General features: G+C 32.5%; 1 protein-coding gene across 3 annotated transcripts in view; it reads right to left on the bottom strand.

Annotated features, from left to right (window-relative positions):
* LOC149570173 (Glycine cleavage T-protein family) overlaps positions 1-13,439 on the bottom strand; it is a 124,896-nt gene extending 111,457 nt beyond the window's left edge. For 2 of the 3 annotated variants that reach the window (XM_089822824.1, XM_089822825.1), the window contains exon 1: positions 12,784-13,421. In XM_089822824.1, the coding sequence (XP_089678950.1) occupies positions 12,784-13,313 (530 nt within the window). In that variant the 5' untranslated portion in view covers positions 13,314-13,421. Of the gene's footprint in view, positions 1-12,783 lie in introns of all 3 variants that reach the window. The other variant, XM_089822823.1, reaches the window with a different exon arrangement.
* Positions 13,440-25,288: the final 11,849 nt, after the last annotated feature.

Below are 25,288 nucleotides of genomic sequence, written 5' to 3'. Positions count from 1 at the left end.
CATTACTAATCACACCAACACCATCAATAGGATGCATATCAATAAGCATGTAAAATTGAAGTCAAGCTCATATTTGAATTCCAATTGACCAGACAAAGCAATTTTCAATCTCCAAACTACAAGTAGTATGGATTAGTGAGTTTCAAAAAGGTTCATCCAAGAGTTCCTTTATCCACATAATTATTTGAAGCAAATTCTAAACTATGTTTGAGAAATCAAAGAACCACATGAATACTCCAAAACCTTCACAAAATCACTCAACTTCAAAGATTACTTTCAATTTTGCCAGCAACAAAGTGACAATTCTCCAAAGACTCCCTTTACAAAAGAGAGGGGCAGAGTTTATATGTGTGTCTTTCATACAATGAACAGCCCAAATTGATTTGAAGGTGGAATATTCTCCATAGAACAGAATTTGATGAAACAGAGCCAATAAGAAAATTAGATGATGCTTAGTCATCCAACAAATCATCTTCTGGAATGTGCACGCCTTTGTCTCTTTCTGTTGTGGCAAATTCAAGAAATTTGGACATCACTGCATCAAACCATTCCATTGTGACACTTGGTAAGCTGTTATGCTGCAATTCTATCACCTCCAAAAGAACATGTCCAAGCATCAAGAATGCTGTCCCAATCTGCCATATGCTCCTGTGAATTGCTGATAGAAACTGTGAGGGAAACAAGATCATCCAACTAATTTTCCTTAATGAATTTTTGCCTACGAAAATAAGAAGATTTCACCCTTTCCTTCAATTCTTCTAAGTTCAGATTGCTGAAACAGCAACCTCTTGACCTACTAGTTTCTTGATTAATGTGAGGATTTTTTAATGTATGTATAGAATTGATCCTTCGATCCCAAGACAATCTTCTGGTGCATGATCAAAAGTTGATTTCCTCACTGCCAAAGAACAATGCCAGTGACTGAAACCATGTAGATTCTCTTCTTCAATTATCCCCTCTTAAACTAGCGTTGATGTAGGAATCCTCTTTAATGCCTTGAGACAAGCAATTGTCTCCTTTTGGACTGGCTGAAAATCTTCCCATATCCCATCCAAACTTTGGATCTTGTTCATGAGCAGCATAGTCTTGTCATAAGCTTGAACCATTTTGGTAAGGAATCCCTAGATTGTCTTGAACTATTTTCAATCCACTCCCTAACCTCTTGATGTGTGTTCCAGGTTCCTTCATAGATATCAAACAATTCTTGCAGAATGGGAATAGGTAAAGCAAATGTAGCATCATCTTGCCCTATCTTTTGTTTTCCAACTCCAACATTTTGTTCTCCTCAACCTTGTATGTACTCCTTTAATCTTTTGTCTTCCAACTCCAACATTTTGTTCTCCTCAACCTTGTATGTACTCCTTTAATCTTTTGTTTTCCAACTCCAATATTTCATTCTCCTCAACCTTGTATGTACTCCTTTAATCTTTTGTTTTCCAACTCCAACATTTCCTTCTTCTCAACCTTAACTAGCCTTGCCTTAATTGTATTGGTACTGTCCTTGACCTCTTGGAACTCTTATTTCTTAGGGACGCAGCTATCCTCCCTAGAAATTGCACCATTGACAAAATTTCAAAACAATGAATACACAATGAATTTTTTTGAAATTTTCAGCATTTGATCTTCATGATCTATATATTTTGTGATCGAAAACAACAAAAATTATGAGAAAATTTTGCTGTGTTTTTGTGAATCTGTAAAAGAATCGTGTTTGACTTTTTTTTGACTTTGGCATTTTGTCTAGAGATTAACCAGCGCCATTTCTTTGTTGGTGTCCCAAGATCAATTGTTGTAACCTGATATTCAATGGGAATGATCTCCTCTCTAGTCTTATCAACTATTCAACTATTGGGACTGCCATCTGTAAGGTGCAAGCTACTGAACTATCTCTAGTGATTGAGAGCTAGAATAGTGAAAAAGATAGCAAGAAATTATGGATAGATACAGGAGGTCTAGTAGTTATGGGAGCTGGCGGAATAGTGAAAAAGATAACAAGAAATTAAATTCCTTGAGAGAGAGTATAGAGAAACTTAAGCTTCATCAGCAAAGGATGGCAGAGAACTTTTCAAAGCCAGAGATAGTTGAGAGGGCAGCAAGGTATATGGTTTCCGCCTTTAAAAGGTCGAGAAGGAGGAGGCTTGAGTTTTTCCCAACAAGTGTCCATGATGTAGATGTACCTATATTTAGTACAACACCTGCTAGTCCTATCCGCAGTATTGATCATGGACTTATTTCACAGGGACATGTGGTTGTGTAAGTGGCAGCGCAAGATAGCAGCACTGAGCTTCAACAGGTTGAGGCTCCCAGAGCTATTGCTACAATTAGTGTAGAGACAGTTGATGCAATTGTTACTATTGATACTCAACTCTCTCGAGGAGGGAATTATTATTGGAGATTTGTATATGAGTTGCCATAGTGTTGCTCTAGTGCAGGAGGCAATTGCTTCTTCAAGTGGGACCGATGCATGTATGGAGTCACCCAGCTTTGATGTTGGTGATTTGAGTGTACAACGAAATCAATAGATATGGGTTCATTCTCTAGCATTATTGATTCATAGGTTAACGTTGAGTCATGTGTGCAAAGTAAGGTGTCAGCAGTTGAGGCTTTATTAGGAGATGTGGATGCAGATAGTATGGACACATCTGATGATACATTTGATGATGCTATGAGCTGCACCAAGTATGATATCCCTTGTCAGGTATCAACTAATGATTCCGAGGAGGTTTTGGATGGGTCCCAAGATCAGTGTTTACAGGATCGATCTTTTGAGGTGTAAGCTGAGACATGCGGGGATATTGATATTGTGAGGGCTTCCATTTCTTCAGATGAGGAGTTGATTGAGGTACATAGTAGTTGTATCTCAGATGCAGAGTAGTGCGAGGTCGATAGCACAGATACAATAAGTGATCTTGTGGTGGGTAGTTGTGATTCGATTTCCTATCACAGTGCAATTAGTGAGACAGAGAGCTTGCAAAGGAGGCAAGGGTTACAGAGGCATCATGTGACCATTCAGTTGAAAGTGAGTGAAAGTGACATCTCTTCAGCTTTCGAGCATTATGATGCGATCCATCAAATGTTGGCTACATCTGGTTGGGGTGCTCCTATGTTTGATGAGCACGGTGATAGTACTCTTTCTCTAGCAGAGGTTCATGCACTTCAAGAGGCTGTCAAGATCTTGAAGCAAAACTATTTGCAACTAGTTGCTAACAGGAATTACCTTCTGGAGTGGAGTAGCACCTCTTATGAGACATTGTTAGAGAAAGAGGAGGAGGTTGAGCTCACCCAAGAACTTGAGGTAACTGTGGATTCTCTTCAATGTACTCAGTTGGCTCTTCAGGAGTCACAGTTACAATTGGATGAAGTGACCATGGAGTTGGAGCATGTTCGAACCACACCAACTCTAGATCCAGTTCAGTTGCATATTGTGGTTGGTAGTGAATTTGCTTCTATGGTTGGGGATGATGGATGTGATAATGTAGCCGACACATTCGTCTAGCTTATGGGTGCAGTAGGTACAGAGGAGGTGAGAACATTAGCAAAGATGAGCTCTCATGGTGATTTGCTTCCTTCTGCCAGAAACAAATCTATTTCTTCATTACATACAATTGGTACCATTGGACAACTGGCAGTGCTACATTTGCAGAGGGATCAGCTATGGTTCGCGAGGAGCAGGTTGATGCTTCCACATATAATTTCTACTACACAGAGTCTTTCATGGAGTATCTTTTGGAGACTTCGGATGTGCGAGAGGATTCATATAGTGTTTGAGGGTACTCTCATCCGAGGCTCTCGTGCTATTCGGAGGTTAGTAAGAAAGATTGTAGAGACTCTGTCTACCATGCTTCCACACAAGGATTTTGAGGTTGAGTTTGCTGAGAGGGTTAACCAAGATCCTACATGACCAGTAGTTTGAAGTCAGAGATTGGAGTTGTCTCCTCATTCCTGGTTTCGTAGTGATGAGCCATTGCCAAAGATTGGAGCTTTCTACCGACATTATACAGTGGCGTGTGCTCATCATTTTTCTTTTGACCCCCAAGTAAAGGATTTGGTTTCACATCGGTGTGGGTTGGCTCCAATTTCATACCATCCATTATGGGATGGGTTAGCACCATTTTTTGCAGATGGGATTGACAGCTGCAAGTTAGACCACTTGCAGTATCTACATACCCTGGATAGTTTAGCAGAGGTTGGAATTGATATCAGTGTTTCAGGTATCTATGGTTGTTACCATCTCCACAATGCAGTTGGGTACGAGTGTCAGTTTGATGGGGACTTAGGTGTGGATAGAATTGGTATTTCAGTTGGGTTGAGTTCTGATGCGTTGTTGCCTTCCTCAGTGCCTAGAGTCGGTTTTCAAATGATTCTAATATTGATGTCAGTTATTTGGGTACTGGTGCTACAGGAGTTGCTTGTACATAGCAGGGATAGTACATAGTTCTACCCTTAGGACCCACGTGGTTTGTGATGTTCATTTTGCTTCAAGATTGCTTGGGGACAAGCAATCATAGGGAGGGAGGACTATAGTGTCCCCATTGTTGCCAGTATCAGAGTTTGAGAGATTAGCCCATTATTGTGATCCTTGTACACTAATTATTGTGGTTAGAGGGTCTTCTGAGGCAGTGGCTTGGCTTGGGAGGATCTTATCTTCTCTACAATTCAATAAGTTACAAGCTGGTCTTCGTTTGGCTCAAATCGAACTTCATTTGGGCTTAGTTTTTTGTACTTACTATTTGTGATAAGTTGGGGTGTTGATTGAGATGGACCCTTTATATTTTTGAAAAGTGCATTTGGTCACATGGAGAAATAATAAGTGTGACTCCTATTTCAGACAGCATATTTAAATGATGAGTATTTTGGGAGTTATAATATTTTTAGTGTCTAAATTATTATTAAATCCATATGACTTATTAAGTTACTATAAAGTCATAATTTAACTTTATAATATCACTTAAGTCGATGTTTGAGTCATCATTGAAAAAGGCCATTTATTTCATTAATATTATGCCTAAGCCAAGTATTAAATGTTGCCAAAAGAGTTAAGTTGGAAAGTTTCAAGAGTTGAGTTCTTTTGGGAAACTTTCACAATTTCAAAAGTTGAGTTCTTTACTTTTTTTGTTAACGAAGGCATTATAAATATGAGCTCATTTCATTGGGAAAAGCATGCTTGGATATTATATTTTCTTTTGATGCCTTTGTGGCTTTCTGAGGTTCTGAAGTTTGTGCCCTTGCTGAAGTATAAGGGTCTATTCTGAGGATTTGTTATCCACTGCTGAAGTATAGTGGAAGATTGTCTAATTTTGGTAGTGCAAATTGCTACTAAAGTATAGCAATTTGATTTGTCTTCTCACTTGTATTAACTGTGCAAGAGAAGCTGATATTTGTTAGTGAACTGATCTGATTTGAAAGGATTTGGAGATAGAAATTATAAGTTGTAGACCTGCATTTTCCTCTGGAGTTTGATGTTTTATTTATTGGGGCAATGTCTATTACATGCTAACTATGATCTGCCCTTAGTTGTGTTAAGAAAGTTGGCATTTGAGTATTGAAACATCTGCCTTAAACTAGTAATATATATATATATAGTGCAGTATTTTCAATTCTATTTTATCTGTTTGACCCAATAACAATCGGGTGGTTAGTTTACACTAGACTGTTTTAGTGACACTGCCGATTATATTTATATCGACACACCACAAGTCGTGTTGAAGCGCCATCTTCGATTTGTTATCGGGTGGCTTCATTTTCTATACGACATTGGTATCAGGTTTAACCCATGATTTATATATAACACTGTTTAGTGTTAACATAATTACCATGAATCGGTATGTGTATGTTGGGACATGAACGTATAGAGTCATGACTCTTACGTCATGTTCCAACATATATATATATATATTAGTCTCATTCTCATTTTGCAGATCATATCAATAAAATCAGTAATACTGATCTCAGATAAGGTTATTATATTTTACAGCAAGTACATTAAAGTTTATCAACAGGAAGACACCAATCTGTTATATATCAGAATACATATCAAACACTTTGATAAGTCTACACCAAACACGGTCTATTAAACTTTACATGGTATCAGAGCCTACTTGGTAGAGAGACTATCAAAAGTATTGCAAATATGTCAAATAATGTGAGAGTAGAAGACAGACTCAAAGGTGTTGTAAATTTCTTTTCATGGAAAATCCAGAGTACCGCAATCCTTGAAGAACTAGAACTAGAACCATTCATTGAATCTGATAATCCAATTCCTGAAGATGAAACTGAAAAAATCACTTGGAGAAGGCGAAACAATAAAGCCAAGAAAATCATAATAGACTTCGTAAAGAATCACATTCTTCCTTCCATTTCAAATCTGAAGAAAGCCTTTGAAGTATTCACAACAATAAAAATGCATTTGAAATAAACAACTCAAGCATATTGATCACTTTGAAAAATCAATTGATGAATACTAAAATGAATAAGGGAGAATCAATCTCATCTTATTTTGGAAGGATTTCTGAAATTAAGAATCACTCAAATTTCTATTGCAAACAAAGTAGAAGATCAACAACTCTCTATATTAGCACTTAGAGGATTACCACTATCATAGGAAGCATTCATTCAAGTTGTCAGTAGACCTTCAATCCCTTCATTTGATCAACTAAAAACTGATTGTACATTAGAAGAGTCAAGATTAATTTCAAGAGGTATTGTATCAAATCAAAAGGGAGAAAATCAAGCTCTTTTCTCAGCTCCAAATCATCAAGGAAAGCAAAGGAAATTTAAAGGAAAGAAACATGACTATAAGAAAAAGCATAATAAGGTCAACAATACTAATCTCTCTAAAGTTAAATGCTTTAAATATGAGAAATTTGGACATATCTTCAGCAAATGTCATGAAAGGGAAAGAATCTTAGACTCGTTAGCCGAAAGTAAGAAAGATGAAAATCTAGTTTTCTACTCTGCTTTGTCAAGTGCGATAAACTCTAATGAAAGTGTGTGGATAATAGATAGTGGCGCTTCCCGTCATATAACAAGATTCAAAGAGAAATTTGAAACACTTGAAAATAACAGATCTGAAGGAGTTACTATTGGAGACAAGTCCACTCATCCAGTCAAAGGCATTACAACCTGCTCTATTCAATTAAGGACTGGAGTTACACTAAAGTTGAAAGATGTTCTATTTGTACCTGGGATAAAAAGAATCTTATCTCAATCTTTGGATTAACGGATGAAGGTTTTCAAGTTACTTTCAACGAAGACAAAGTCTTGTACATGCCTAAAAACACAAGTCTTAAAAATGCTATCACTATCGGGACTAGAGATGGGACCTTATATAAACTATGTAATATTCAAAACCAAGCTCTTAATCATGAAATAACAAATTCTGATGAAATATGGCATAGGAGACTTGGACATATTGGTTTTAGTTCACTACCAAAGATAGGCAAAATCATCTCTGGAATTCCAAACTTAAAGTCTACCCATACAAGTATATGTAACGGTTGTGCTCTAGGAATGAACATTAAAATACCTTTCCCTACTAGTGAACACAAGTCTAAATCAATTATGGAACTAATTCACTCTGATCTATGTGGGCCCATGCCAACTCTCTCCCTAGGAGGTTACTCCTATCTTCATCAATGATTACTCTAGGAAGACTTGGATTTTCTTTCTAAAAATTAAGGAATCAAATGAAGTGTTATCAAAATTCAAAGAATTCAAAGAATTGGTAGAAAATCAAGTGTCGAAGAAAATTAAGACTCTAAGATCTGACAATGGGGGAGAATATACTTCTGAGAATTTCAAAGCTTTTTGTACATTTGTTGAGATTAAGAGGGAGTATACAGTACCTTATAATCCATAACAAAATGGTGTAGCAAAAAGAAAAAATAGAACTATTGTTGAGGCAACTAAAGCTATGGTTCATGATCAAAACCTACATTTTTCATTTTGGGCAAAAGCCACTAATATTGTTGTATGCATTCAAAACAGATGTCCACACTCTATCCTAGAAAATATAACACCTGAAGAAGTATTCACAGGGAATAAACCTAACTTAAGTCATCTTAGGATCTTTGGTTGTCTTGTGTATATACATATACCTAAAGAAAGAAGAACTAAGTTAGAACCTTTAGGAAAGAAAGGGATATTTGTTGGGCATAGTGAAAACTCAAAAGGATACAGAGTCTATGTTCCTGGACAAAGATCAGTAGAAGTAAGCAGAGATGTCATATTTGAGGAAAACACTGCTCTAAAACTATCCATAAGCACAAATGATGAGCCTTCAACAAACTTAGACGAAAGTCCACAATCTGAAATTCAGAGGGAGAATATATCAGAAGAAACAAGTTCAGTACTAGATACAAAAAATAGAAACATCTCAATCACCAAAAAGAGACCATTGTGGGCAAGAAAAATGATTGAAGAAAATAATATTGAACCAAATGAAATCATTAAGGAAGTCAAGAAAACCAAAAACAAATCATGTTATACTACACTAGTAACTGAGCTCACTAAATCTGAACCTACATCTGTTGAAGAAGCTCTAACTTGCCAAGCATGGAAAGATGCTATGGTTGAAGAACATCAATCACTACTTCAAAATGATGTCTGGGACATTGTACCTAGACCTAAAGCCAAATATGTTGTTTCTTCTAAATGGTTATATAAAATCAAATACGTAGCAAATGGGAGCATTGAGAAACAAAAAGTGAGGTTTGTTGCCCAAGGTTTTGTATAGAAAGCAGGTATTGATTATAAAGAAACTTTTGCCCCAGTTGCTCATTTTACTTCAGTCAGGACAATTCTTGCCTTAGCAGCAGCAAACCGATGGAAGGTGCATCAAATGGATGTGAAAACTGCATTCTTAAATGGAATCATAAATGAAGAAGTTTATATTGAACAACCTGAAGGTTTCGTGATAAAAAATGAAAATCTTTATGTATGTAAACTAAAGAAAGCATTGTATGGCTTGAAACAAGCCCCTCGAGTTTGCTATGAAAGAATTGATAGTTATCTCATCAAATTAAGATACTCTAAAAATGAAGTTGATTCTAATATCTATTTCAAGATATCTAATGGAGATATGATTATCTTGGTTATTTATGTTGATGATCTCTTAATAACAGGTGAAGATCATCTGATTGCTAAATGCAAACAAGACCTTGCTGCTGAATTTGACATGAAACCCCTAGGTTTGCTACATTATTTCTTAGGCCTAGAAGTATGTCAAAAGGAAGATTACATATTCTTAAACCAAGGAAAATATACTCACGATATTTTGAATAGATTTGGGATGATGGATAGCAAATCACTTGCAATTCCAATGGAAACTAATCTACACAAGCTAAAAGAGGAAGCAGCACATTCAGAATCTATTGATCGTACCCTCTACAGACAGATTATTGGATCTCTCATATTTTTGGTAAACACTGGACCTGACATCTACTATGCTACGAATGTACTAAGTCACTTTATGTGTGAACCTAAGAAAATACACCTGATGGCGACTAAACATGTTTTGAGATATCTACATGGCACTATTGGTCTTGGACTAAAGTAGAGAAATGTTGAAATCAAACTTGAAGGCTACACAGACTCTGATTGGGCTGGTTGTTCCTTAAATCGAAAGAGTACCATTGGATGTTGCTTCAGTCTCGGATCAGCAATGGTGTCATGGTTCAGTAGAAAACAACCTACAATTGCCTTGAGTTCTACGGAAACAAAATATATGGCAGCCTCCATGGGAGCACATGAAGCAGTTTGGTTAAGGAAGCTATTATTTGGATTATTTGGGGAGAAGTTAGATTCCATTGTGATCCATTGTGACAATCAGAGTTGCATCAAACTTTCAGCAAATCCAGTGTTCCACAATCGGTCAAAACACATTGAGACTCCTTACCACTACATCAGAGACATGGTTGACAGGAATGTGATCAAGCTGATTTATGTTAACACAAATGATCAAAATGCTGACATTTTCACTAAACCTGTTGCAAGAGTGAAAATAGAGTATTTTAGATCTAAACTTGGTATTACAAATATGTAATTACATTTTTGTAAATTTATTCATGAATATTATATTAAATTATTGTTTGCAAACTTGTTAAATGAAAGGTGATGATCTTTCATAATCTTTATTAAAGGTCTCTATTATAAGGTGACGATCTTATCAATAGATAACCAACCTTTAAATACCAAAACTATTGAAAGTTATTGGTGTCATTGTTATAGGTTGGATTATGCCAGACACATTGATATCTATCATGATTATAGGCCGGATCTTGTCCGGACATCATGGAAATTATTGGTGTCATTGTTATAGGCCGGATTTTGCCGGACACATTGATATCCATCATGATTATAGGCCGGATCTTGTCTGGACATCATGAAAATTATTGGTGTCATTGTTATAGGCCAAACTCTGCCGAACACATTGATATCCATCATGGTTAAAGGCCAAATTTTGTCCAGACATCATTAAAATCAATTATTATGGTTATTTAGACCGGATTTTTGCCGGACATCATATTTCATCAGATATAATCAAGTCTACTCAATTGTATATAGAAGTTTCAATCCCTCATTGCTAAAAAGGGAGTGTTAAGAAAGTTAGCGTTTGAGTATTGAAACATCTGCCTTAAACTAGTAATCAATATGTGTGTGTGTGTGTATACACAATGATAATTTATAGTGCAGTATTTTCAATTTTGTTTTGTCTGTTTAACCCAATAACAGTCGGGTGGTTAGTTTACACTAGACTATTTCATTGACACTGTCGATCATATTTCTATCAACACACCACTAGCCGTGTTGAAGCGCCATCTCCAACTTGTTATCGGGTGGCTTCATTTGCTATACTACATTGGTGTCAAGTTTAACTCATGATTTATATATAACACTGTTTAGTGTTAATTACTATGAATCGGTATGTGTATGTTGGGACATGAACGTATAGAGTCATGACTCTGTTACGTCATGTTCCAACATATATATATATATATATATATATATATATATATATTAGTCTCATTCTCATTCTGCATATCATATCAATAAAATCGGCAATACTGATCTCAGATAAGGTTATTATATTTTACAACAAGTACATTAAAGTTTATCAACAAGAAGACACCAGTCTGTTATATATCAGAATACATATCAAACACTTTGCTAAATTTACACCGAACATGGTCTATTAAACTTTACAAGTTGGAGGGAGCATATTGTTGTACATTATTCCTCATACAAATCTGCCGCAATTTGATATCTACAGCAGTCATCTACAGGTTCTTCATTTAATTGCAAATTCCATGAGAGTTGTAGTTATGTGTTTCAGTCATTAAATTGCATGCCAAGTGTTTGTATAAATGTCTATTGGCTGTAGATGCACATTTCACAAGCTGAAATCATATGTATGTATTTGAATGGTCAAAAAGATTGCATTTGTACTTCAGCTTCTTTGTTTGGACATCTAATAACAATTTGCATGCGTCTAAACTAAATTTGAACCATTACAAGCAAGCGGAAGTAATCTAAAGATAAAAAACAGCGAGATAAAGATTTCATGCAAAGTGTTTGATGAAATGTCAAACCATTAATCTTGTGAAGGAAAATTGATGTTTAATTAAGCTATCACATGTTGAGGGTTATTAGAGTGCAGTCTACAATCAAATTGGGTTTATTATTTGTTTGTCTTTCCCAACAATTCATTAAATTGTATGGTCACTGGCATTGCATTCTCCATATATTACCCTAGATTTAGGATATGTTGATTCTACTAATGCTCTAGTAGAGTTTCAGTCTACTGATGAAATAAGTTTCCTCCATCAGTTCTCCTTTCTCCTTCCAGGTAAAAGGATATTTTGTCTTGATTATGTTTTCTCATTTGGTTATCCCTGACTATGTATTAATGATTTGTGAGCTTGTGGGAGTTATAAAGGATTGACTGCTGCGAAGATTTTGTTTTTGGGGGATCACGGAGAGTTTTCCTAAAGATACAATATAATCAATTTTTGGGTGCTTTTCATCAACTGATGTAGCGTTTTACTTTTAGGGGGATCAAGAAGGTTTTCCTGCCCACAACCTTGAGACACAAATGGGGTTTCTTATATCCTGTCAACGTGCTTTGAGAACTGCATTACCAAGCATCATGTGAGCTTCGATCAAGTAGCTCCATGGAGATTTAAATCCAGGTCTTCACGGGAGCTATGGCCAGCACTAAGACTCAGACACACCATCAAGCCTGATTAGTTTCATAGAGTGAGCTTTTACGTTTCGGTAAGTAAGTGATTCTGGGGACAGCCCAGGTCAAACGTTGCACAGCCTTACCCTCAAGTCTTACTATCTGGACCGGTTAGTTTCAGAAGGTAAATTTCTACCTTTGAATAATTAAATGACTTTCCGCACAGCGCAGCCAGAACCTAGGCCTTCCACGTTCGGGGCCACATATCTACGAATGAAAAGAACCCAGCAGACCATGACCACTGAAAATTTTAAAATACCACTCTCGGTCATGGAACCAATAATCCTTGGCAATCAAAACAATTGAAGCCTACTCTGATATGTTTAAACGTAAACACCTTGAACCTTTAACAGTGAAACATCCAAACCTCCAGAAGAAATAATAGAATTGCAAATTCGTGAATATCGCATGCTTCAAGGCCAAATACAAGCCTCGGTCGAATTTAGAAGGTGAAAAACCTTCCAATTCATGAATTACATCCAATTAAGCATCAAGGACTTATTTATCCGATAATAAAGTTCACGAGAAAAAATGATGAGACTTACTTGTTCAAATGATCGAGAAGCTCGTGCAGCGAATCGCTGTCCACGTCGGCGAACAAAGCAGGTTCATTCGAATCAGCACCTGGACCAGAGCCCGTCGCATTAAGCTTCTCGTCCGCGCGCACAGGCCGGTAAATAAAAATATCGTACAAAAATCTCCCCTGCGAATTAAGAAACGCTGCATAAACTGGACCTTTTTGAACCGCCGGCTGGTTCGGTGTGGGCACCGGCTGCTGTGTTGGCTCCTCTAAGGTTCTCAGATCATTTGTGACGAGACCTTGCAGAAACTTGACGGTATCAGGCCCATCAAAGCGCAAAATCCCGCGACTATTGAGGCGGGAAACAAAAGGGCCCCGCTCGCTTAGAGGCGTCGATCCAGCGGCTGACTGTGGTTTTTCTGAGCAGTTACAGAATGTTGTTGCGCTGTGGAAATGGGAGCGGATTGAGAAGTTTGGCTTTGCTTCGCCTGTAAGCCATTCTCGCAGCCTTTGATTTGAGGAAATTGAAGCCCAAATTGACCTCCGTGGACGCATTATAAATTGAGCGGTCTTTGCCTGTGAAAAATAGTAATCGCACTCTGAGCTACGCTCATTTTTTTGAACCTCCTCCTGTGCCTGATGTCTACTCAAAATATTGAACGAGTTCCAGGAATACCAGATTTGACAGGTGTGACATGATGCGCCACGATTAACAATACACGTGCTAGAAAGGATTGACGTGGAAACAGGAGAAGAATACGTTGCCAATATTTTCATTCAATTCAATTTTTCAATTTAATGATCAATTGATAGAATTTTATTAAAGATTAAAAGGAATTTCAAATGTTTATATTTTTTTCTAATTTTTTATTATTTTATAAATCATATTTTTATTGTGTTTTTGCCAATGAAAAAATTCAATTTTCTTTAAAAAAATACAAATATTTTTTAACAACTCTATTAATGAATTCATTAATTACAACTTTATATTTTCTACATTTGTGACAAGTGGATTAATTTTTTTTAAATCATTTTTATCTTCCACCTCACAAATGAATGTCTAATCAATATTAATTATCCCTATCTATTTATCTTACCAAGTTCAAATATAAAGTTAAATGTTTTATATTTATTATTAGTTTTACATTGATATTTATTTTTGTAATTTGTAAAATGTTATTTCTTTAAGTTTACACTATATTTTAGTAGCTACTATTTTCCAATCTTATTCTAATTAAACTTTTTAAAAGCAAACATCATAACTTGTCAATGTTTTTTTTTTGGAACTACCTAAATTATAACTAATTTTTGAAACTAAGAAACTAAATTAATTATAATTTAAATTTATTTTATTCTAATTTAAAAAATTATTTTTCTATTCTAAATTGTAATTAAATTAATAAATAACAAAAGTGTATTTTTAAGAAACTAATTATTTCATAAATTTTTACTAAAAATATTTATAAATTTTGTTAAAAAATTAATGAAGAATTTGAATAATAAGGTCATTTTTTTTAAATACTTATATATTTTGATTTTAATATTATTTTATAATTTTAAAACATATATTATATGAAATTTAAATATCATTGCTATTTAACTTTGAAAAATATATATCAAGCTTTGAAGCTTTTAGTAAGTATAATTATTATTAAAATGGCATTGTTATTATTAAGTGTTCAATATTCTAGCACTATTAAAGTAATAATTACAAGACTTAGTTTTTTACATATGAGACAACTCAAAATTGAATAATGATCTATAATTTAGTCATGAGTAAATCAAGCATACCAATACTATTAAATTATTTTTATAAGCTAAAATTATTATTATGTTATTACGATCATTATTATGTTTCTCTGATTTGTTGATCTTAGATTTATATGATTTAAGGCAAAAGACATTTTTATTATTTAAATATTTCTTAAAATGACATTAAAAATTTCTATTTTCCATCTACAATAAATTATCAAAGTTTTAATTTAGTTCGTTTAATGTCAAAATTTACAAACTATAAATTTTACCATTAAATGTACAACTTCGCAAACTTCACTCAACTCCTACCCTACAATCCACCACACTAATAAAGGCAGGAACTTTAGCGTTTGTGCCCCTTGTTCTTATTAGTTCCTCTCATAGGCAGGAATCTATTACATCCATTAGATGCAATTAAAAACTATAAAATATATTAGTTTAATCAATAAGATTCAAGTATTTTTTTAGGTTCTAAGTTTTTTATAAAGTTTAAACATTTTTATTATTTTTTAAAATGAAAAAAAGTCATTTAACTAAAATCTTATTGGCTCTCACTAATAATAGTAAGGGAGAAAATTAATTTTCCAAACCAAAAAATAAAGAAAAATTTAAAGCTCTAACTTTTAGCATTAATTGTGCAATTAATATGATTGAAAATAAAATGATGTGACACTACATTTACTTTATCATTTCAAGAATTTCACAATTTAAATTTCTTATAAAGTTTGAACATTTCTATTTTTTGTTTTTTGAAAAATAAGAATAGTATTTAATTGAAATCTTATTGGATCCTACTAAAGTAATGGAGAAATTCAATTTTTATAACTAAAAATCAATGAAAATTAAAATTCTAACTTTTTGTATTAATTGTGCAATTAATATAATTATTATAAAAGATTGTTACACCACACTTTACTTTACCATTAGCCAAATTAATAATAATAGATTGTACTAACTCATTAAATTTTGATTTATTTTGCCCTTAAAACATTATCTTTCAAAAGAATTAAAAGTAATAAAAACTAAATAATGTAACAAAGAATTTTTAAAACTAAAAATTAAATCATATTACAAAGAATTTTAAAATGGTGTTTATTGTACGTATAATTATGTTTATTGTTTATATATTTAAAATTTAAAATATGTTATATCATTTTTTACTGTCAAGTTGTTGATTAATTTTTTTTAATAAATAAAAATAGTGTATAAAGATGACACTTAATTGTACTTTTTTTAAAATAAAGAATTATTTGATGTTAAATATTTGTAAAAAAATATTTTTGTTTCGTAATTTTCAATTTCTCTAATTTTTTAATCATATAATTCATTCTTTTAGGATAAAGAATTGGTTTTTAATTTCTTATATTGCAAACATGCTAAAAATAAAATAAAATTTATTATACTTGAGACTCCAAGACATAAAGAATAAGCAATTTGAATTGTGGATGTCTTTTCTATATGAAGAATTTAGTCATAACATGCTTATGCTTTTGTTAGGATTTTGATTGGTATTGTTTAACCTTGCACAAGATCTCAATGATCCATTTGTTCACAACACATTTATGACAACTTTATAATTGCATTCAAACTAATATTGTAGAAATTTTATTTATTATCTCAAGACTTCTCATGGAAAAACCAATAATGCAAAAAATGTGTTGTCTTGTAATGCATGAATGATCTTTTTAGTGAAATTGAACAACATTTCTTGAGTGCTTATGAAGACACTTTCTAGTCTCGAAACTCTTGAAGTTAAAGAATTTCATTTTATTCTAAAATTCTTATACACTTTTGAGTTTTCTACAATGGAGTTTAGAATTACTCATTTTTTAAATTAAATCGTGTCATTAGACATTTATAATGCTATAAATTTCTTCTCTCCATATATGTATAGAGGATAATAGCTTATTTTAAGAAACCACAATTGATTGTGACAAATTTCAAAGTAGACCGAAAGTATGACCCATTTTTCTTATTTTATAATAATAATAAAAATCAATATTTTTGTTGTTATGTTATTCTACAAAAGCATTCCTAACATCAAATTCATTACAATATGAAAAGTAAACCTTGTATTATGTTGAGCACGCTATACAATATCATTTATTATTTAGTCCTCTTAACCAATTTTAGAGCTTGTAACTTTTTTTGTAAAGGCAATGATGTTAAAATTCTAAAGACACAAAGAAGTAATTTTGCACTTGGTAAGAGCTATAACTTATCTACTCACATTCAACTACAAACATTAATGCAAAATGTAATTGTCTATATTTCTTCACAGTCTTTAGTTCTTAAGTTCTATGTACAATTACAATTAATTTTAATACGATTTAAAGATAGTTCAACCTCAAAAACATCAAAGGATATAAAGAATGTTGTTCTAATAGATTTTGCATTCTTTCAAATTAAAAAGTTTATTCCTCCATCTCAACCCTTTATTGCGACACTCTACAATACTATAATCATGACACATACAATAGGAACTATGACGCTTTGCATCTCTTGTATTCTTATGTGTGTCTAGTTACAAATTCATCATATCTACTTCTATATCCCTACATTTATATCCTTCTTATATACACTCCTCTTCCTATCCTTATCTTATCTTACCCCTCTCTTTACTTTTCACCTCTCTCTACCAGTATCATATTTCCTCTCTCTCCTTATTTTGTCCTCCCTCTTTTTAATCTCTATCAATATTTTCACCTCTATATCCTTCTTTAATATGAATACATTGAAGATGTGTGGAAGGTCATCAAGGTAATTGTACATTCAAATAACAAATTTATTCTATCTACTTCCATATCTCTACCTTTATATATTTCTTGTTCACAAACAGACGCTCCTTCCTCCCTCCCTATCTTTATCATATCTTACCCCTCTCTTTACTTTTACCTATCTCTATCTCTATCATATTTCCTCTCTGATATGCTCTCTCTCATATCCATCTATCACCTCATATATCTTTATCGTTCTATCTCTTCCTCTCCCTCCTCTTCTCTCTCCCCCACATGTTGTCTTCCCTATGTTTTTAGTCTATATCAATATTTTCACCTCTTTATCCTTCTTTTGGCTTTCTATTATTCAGTTTACTCACTCTCTCTACCAATCTCTCCCCCCGACTCTCCCTTATTTCTCTATCCCTTTAACTATCGTTCCTCTATGAAATATAGACAACCTAGCTTTTAAATTGGTTTATCTCATCATCTCCCTCTTCCTCTCCATCTTACTCTATATATATTTATCTCTTTTTCTTCATCTTCATGTCTTTCAATCTTCTTTATATGTAGATATCAATTATATACAACATCAAGCCACTAAATTCAAAAAATATATATACAAATTCAACATTAGTCACCTCATTTTTAAAATAAAATAAACCATATTATTTAATAGTTTTATTTTGCATTTAATAATATAAGTATATAATAAATATTATACAAACATTTAATTTTGATTTCATTGGTTAAGATCACTTTTGCATGTTTTATGGAACTTGGAGAAGGAATTAACTCTTTGGTCAATGTCATTGAATCACAAAGTCTCATTTGAAACAAAATATCCTATCTCTTTTATTAGACTAATCAATGTGTTTTAATTTTGGCCATATATAATATCTTGTATGTTATTGATTATAGTTTGGTCTTGTATTCAATATCCATCTCGTTGGCTATCCTTGCACATAATGGTTAGAGTTTGGGCCTTTACAAGAGAAACATTTGCTTTAGATTATTAGAATCACATAAGCAAATGGAAAGAATTATGGTAGGTGTTATACAAAAGATTTTTTTCATCTTCTAAACTTTATTCAACAATAATTTATATTTGTAATGGGAGCATTTTCTGCACTAAAAACCTATAGCAGTGATTATGTTATAGTTGGGTTATTATTGAGCATTTTTTTTTCCCATGAGGTAAGTATTTGATAAATAGCATTTTCCAAAGCTGGGAAACTGTCTATGTTGCTTTGTGTTGATTTTTAATCTTTTAGTGTCTCATATTTTTGTGTTGATGGTTTGAAATACTAGCATTTTCCTAAATCCACTAGGTTGCCTTCCCTTCTGACACAAGGGTGGGTAGGGAAAGGAAACAAGTCCAATCTCATAATACCTTACCAAGAGTACACACTAAAGCAAGCACATATTTAACAACAAGAACCAAGAGATTTACTGATGGACTAGACAACTAGTATGATAAAATATATTCTCAAAACATCCAACATGCCTAGCTGTGAGGCCTTCCAGGTCATAGCCAATACAAAGAAATTATAATCAACAAGCTAGAAGCTTGTCTTCTTTATCTTCCATCTATTCTCTATTATTTTCCTATCTAAAAGCCTTCTTCATTGTTATGTGATGCTTCTCTAAAGCTAATCTAAATTCTTATATAGCCAGTAAGACCACAAGTTAGCTTGTCAAGCATTTAATTATAAATAGGTCCTACCTTGGAGGAGTAAACCATAACTCAAGCAATGGGTATCAATTGATCACACGCTATTAAGGATAGGTCTTCACATGAGCAAGGAGTTAGCTCATAGCTGTAGAAGATGCCACATTATCACAAGAAACTAAACTAAAATAAATAACACGCCATGCTAGATGAAATCACAAGAAACAAAGGTTGAATAAATTGGTGTCAAACTCAAGGCATATGGTACAACAACTTATGCACTCTTAGAGAAAGGATCCAAAATAGGCCCTCAACAAGATGTCAATTGCGAACAATTTGGAACCACAAACAACAATGACTACTACTCCACAACCAACACACTTGTACAAAAAACAAGCAATATTTTTTTGTTGATGCAAGCTTGCTCATTGACCCAAGATGATCTTGCATTAGACACCTAGGGTAAGCAAAGAGTTTATGTTCATATTAGGAAACCCTAATGATTTGACATGAATCATAAAGATCCAACTCATCTTGTGTTATCCATGAACTATCTTCAATAGATTTATCCTCCCACTGAACAAGGTTGTCAATCTTCCTCTTGAGATAACTAGGTTATCTTTTAATTCCTAATATGATTCAAAATATTGTAAGATGTCTGCAATAGTGAATATTGGTTAAATATCCATATCTTTTGGTAATTCAACTTCAAAAGCATTTCCACTATCAAACTTCCTCAAAATCTTACAAGGACCAAACTTCTTCATTTTCAACTTACTATAGCTACCAATTGGGATTTTTTTTTCTTCAAGTGAACCATAATCTCATCACTAACCTCAAAAGATTTATGTCTTCTTCCTTTATCTGCCCTCTACTTATACCCTTGATTACTAGTCTCCAAATTCTTCTTTACTTCCTTGGGTAGAGCCTTCATGAAATATCCAAATTCCTCTACTTTAGCACTTCTCTTCATCGTAGTAGTTAAATCCCTTAACTCGATAGTACTTTTATTCATAAAATTATTGTATGAGAACTTTGCTTGTGCTAAAATTAAATCCCAATTATTAGGCTTATCTCCAACCAAACATCTCAACAAATTACCCAAACTCTTATTCGCAACTTCAGTTTGTCCATTTGTCTACGGATGAAAATGTAGAACTAAACATAAGCTCAATGTCTAATTTCTTCCAAAGTGTCCTCCAAAAATAACCAGTAAACTTAGTATCCCTATCTGAAATAATGGTCTTAGGAAACACATGCAATCTCACTTCTTCTTTAAAGAATAATTCAACTACATGTACTCCATCAGATGTCTTCTTTCAAAGTATAAAATGAGTCATCTTAGAAAATATATCAACCACTACTAGAATAGAATTATTACCTCTCTGAGTTCTAATTAAGCCAAACACAAAGTCCATATTGATATCTTCTCAAAGTTTATTTGGTATAGACAATGGTGAATACAAACCTAAATTCTGACTAGTTCCTTTCAATGTTTGACAAATTTTGTAACTCTTAATTTGTAACTCTTAACCATCTTTTGCACATTTGTATATATATGAGGCTAGTAATATTTGTCAGAGATCATCTTTACTATTTTTGTCAATTCCAAAATCTCTAGCAAGTCCACCACTATGTTTATCCTTTGTGACATTATATCTCATAGATCCTGTAGGTATGCACAACTAAATTCCTTTAAACATGTCTTCCTAAATGAAATAATTTGACCACTTATCTTGTTTATTCATTATCTAGTTCTTATGTACAAGCCTTCCAAGGTTCTACAAAATCGAGATCTATTTCATACCAATGTATCAAATCATCAAAACCAAGTACTTCAACTCTCATTTATGTCAACAAATTCCTTCTTCTGCTCAAAGCATCAACAAATTTGTTTGATTGTCCACTCTTATGTTTTAATACAAAGGAAAAATTTTGCAAATATTTTACCCACTTTATGTGTCTCTGGTTCAACTTGTTCTAACTTCCCAAATATTGCAAGGCTTTGCAATCAGTGTACAACAAAAAATCTTTAGGCATCAAATAATGTCTCCAATTCTTCAAAGCTTGAACAATAGCATAAAATTCATGTTCATAAAATGAATACCTTCTCTTAGCATCATTCAACTTCTCATTATAGAAAGCTTCTGGTCTTCCTTCGTGACTTAAGACAACTCAAATGGCACTCCCACTAGCATCACAATCAACTTGAAAAACCTTAGAGAAATCAAGCAAAGAAGGTGTAGGTAAGTCTGCCACCTTTTATTTCAACGTTTCAAAAAAATTATGTACTTCATGTGTCCATTTGAAATCATTTCTATCTCCTCTCGCAATTTTTTTCATGGCATTACACATTAAACTGAAATTTTTGATAAACTTCCTATAGAAACTTGTTAATCCATGAAATGCTCTAACTTCTCTAATATTTTTAGGTCCAGGCCGCCGATCAAAGATAAAATTTACCTTTTTAGGATCCATCTTGAAATCATCAACAAAAATTACAATGCCAAGGTACACAATTTCCTCTTTCTTGAATGAACATTTCTTCAAATTAATCAGTAAATTTTCTTCCTTTAATCTTTGTGACACTTGTTTGATATGCTCAAGGTGTTCCTCTTTAGTCTTACTAAATCAAAATCTCATCAAGATATACAATTACAAACTTACCCAGGAATTTTTTTCAAAACATCATTCATCAGCCTCATGAAAGTACTAGGTGCATTAGTTAGACCAAAAGGCATAGCCAACCACTAATACAATCTTTCTTTAGTCTTAAAAGTAGTTTTCCATTCATCTCCTTCTCTAATTCTGATATGATGATATCCACTTTTCAAATCAATCTTGGTAAAATATTTTTCTCCACTGAAACAATCCATTATGTCATCCATCCTAGGCAAGAGAAATCTATAATGTAATGTTATCTTGTTTATGGAAAGGAGCAGTGTTCACTTTTGGGGGGCCTAGGGCCACTCAATTTTATTTGTAGATTTAATATGGTTTGTTTCACCCAAAGAAAGTTGGGATACTCATTATGCCCACAAGGAGCATATGTCTCCAACAAGAGCCACTGATGGAGCCCAAATTTGTTTTGCATATTAAGACCTTTATTTAAGTCCTGCTAAGCAACTTGAAGATGAAATAAGAGCATAAGCGTAATATGGTGGAAGAAAAGTGGTTTAGTCAAGATTGAAATGGAGAAGGTAGCATGTAAATGATTCATGCACAAGAGGAGTACAAATGCAACCAAAGCAATCTACAAGAGGAAAAAATATGTTTATCACAAACTATCAAGCCTAGAAATTATACTCATCACATGATAATAAAAAATATATGAGCGCAATGATTCAATGAAAGGGATATCACCTAGAATTTGTGTAGAAATACCTAAAATTTTATTGAGGATATACAACGACTAAAGAGTCTATGGTATCCTAGGATTATATAGAAGCCTTCAATAAATGATATGTGGAAAATTCAATAGCTAGTGTGCAGATACTATATAAAAATCTCTACGTACCTATTGGTTTTTGTCCATTCTCATTTATGACAACAATATGGAGACAAACTGAAGACATTTAGCTTCATCTTATATGCAAATTGAGAATTGGAATTCCCATTAGAACTAGAAGTATTCGCAACACTTAGAAGACATGCAATTGCCCACTATGGGTGAGGCTAGTATCATCAAAAGAAGACACAAATAAATCTTTGTGAGGTCATCAAATAGTCACTGTAAGACCATGTCATCATAATCTAAAGTAAATTAAGTTCATGAAAGGATGCCATTAATTGAAAATATTGTTTATTATATTTGAATCCTTTACTGTAGCTTATGAAGAGGTACAATTAAGTAAATAGTTATGTTAAGTATGACTTCTCATATGTCAGAGGTGTAGTGCCCATCCATAGTTTATTTTTCTATTATATTTATTAAACTCTTTTATGCCTATTTCATGGATGTGTTAGTTTCAAGGATATTATTCCATAGCTTAGACTAGAGATATATTAACGATGATTACTTAGTTGACTATATTTCATGTGTTGTTTAATGATTATGGTTATTGGTGCATTAATGAACCTTTAATGATGATTACTACATATTTGTGATGCATAATTTTATTTGAGCATTTGATGTTTGACTTATAATTATTATGGTACTTACCCCATACTTGCATGTGTATGGTGCATGTGTCTCTTTTATCTTTCTATTTTTCATATTTGATTTGATGTGGTTAAGGGAGGGAGTCGTAGTCACCTGCTAGTCAAGATCTACACGATGTACCACTCTTTGTTATTGCCTATTTAATTTAGATATATTTATATACATGTACATGCTCGTCTTTTATGTAGGATGTAGGAACTAGGCATTGACTTTCCTAAATTGCCAGGATGAGTGTGCCCTATCACAATAACTCAATGGTAAGAATGGGGAGATAATGTTCAAGTCCAATCCCAACCATAGCCTAAATACTTGTTTTGCAAGGAGGACTTGTAACTAAATTTTCACCCTTTTTAAAACTCGTGAGTTTATGTTTGTCTGTGTCGTTTGATTTTGAGTTTTGGTATGTTTTAGTAATGTTGCTTTTATGTGGATTTCACTATGTGATTTATTTGGTAAATGATTTAATTATAATATTTAAGTTAATCATATAATATTAAGAATCATTAATATTATTTCATTAAAAAAGAAAATATTAAAGCATGAGAATATTTAATTAATTAAAAAACTAATTAAATATTTGCTTTAATTTAAAAGTCTTGATTATTTTAGAATATTGGTTAAAGAGAAATTAGAATATGATAATATTTAATTAATTATTAATTAATTAAATATGTACTTTAATTTAAGAAGTTGGACAAAAAGAGATAATTAAAATATTGAAGATTTAATATTTCTTTATTATAATTATTTATTTAATAATAATTAAATTAGAGTTGCATTTAAACAATGAGCTTTGATTATTATTATTAATTTAAATAATAAACTATGCTTTAATTAGTACTTGCACTAATTAATAAGTGGAGGAAAAGAAAATATAAAAGAATATTTTAATTAAAAAGTTTTTTAAGTGTGCATGAAAAAATTAAATTTAGAATATTTGATTAAAGTTATAATTTAGGCATATTTATATTTCTTTAATTTAATAATTATTTTTTTAGGAGTTTTATTTTTAATAAACTCTAAATAATATTATTAGTTAAATTAATAAATATTATATTAAAAATGTCGCATGATTTAATAAGGGAGAGAAAGCTTTAATTTAATAAAGTTTATTTTAATTATATTGCATAGAGCATATGCATGAAAATAAAGATATAATAATTAAAGACAAAGGGTTTTCGCATGATTGCATGATCAAAGTCTTGATTTGGGGGAAAAACTCTTTATTAAAGAAATTAGAGCTCATTTTTAGATACACAGGTTTTGGGGAGCAAAATTCAGAATTAGATCAAAAGAATTGTTGAGAGTTTCTTAGAGTTTGAATGTACATGCATTCATAGATTGCCTCGGATTTTAGCTGAGGTTTTGAGGTAAGGTTTGAAAATCCATTGTAGAATTTTATTCAAAGATCTGTCTACTTCATGTCTTCTTGGGTGTTTGTTTATTGCTTATTAATTTACTGTATTGATTATTGAATAAAGAATTATGTTGTATATTTTGAAAAAAGAAAACTTATTAATTAAGAAAATTTGATTGAAAAAAATTATAAAAAAACTATAAAAAGTTATTGTGATTGTATTCTTATAAACCCTTTTTTAATATAACAAAAATTTGATTATTGAAATATGGAAGAAAATAATAAATTGAGCAGTTAGGGTTTCAACTGTAAATTTGTCATTAGAACCATGAAATTATCATGAATTTTCTAAATATAGATAAATATTATTCTTATAACTAAAATAGTTCAATTGGAAAATTTATTGGAAAAATGTAATGCCCCGCCAAGGGATCCAAAGAATTTTACTAAGTTTGCCAAACAATTTTTTTTAAACATGAAAGATAAAACCATTCATAACATTTGCGGAAGCAATAGCAACAATTCAAATGAAAATAAACATAACATATATACATAACATGCTACATTCTTTAAAGATCCCTTAACGTTGTATCACATCTAAATTAACTATTCATCTAACATCCCATCCTTATGAAATAACAATGATACATCCAATGTACTTAAACAATATACAAGTGTCCTTTTGTAATTATATTTTAGTCTAGCTCAATCATCCACTGTACATATCACAGAGTATGAAAAGCTTAAAAGAATAAACATCGAAGTAAATAAAGTACATCATCATCATCTAATATTAATCCATGATGCAACAACATAAATGAAACCACATATCATACATGATACATCATCACAAAAGATATAAACATC

The sequence above is a fragment of the Cupressus sempervirens genome, chromosome 3 (genome assembly GCF_028749045.1).
Source record: "Cupressus sempervirens isolate cs-2001-9-10 chromosome 3, ASM2874904v1, whole genome shotgun sequence".
Lineage (NCBI taxonomy): Eukaryota > Viridiplantae > Streptophyta > Pinopsida > Cupressales > Cupressaceae > Cupressus > Cupressus sempervirens.
This window is presented reverse-complemented; position numbering and strand designations above follow the sequence as displayed.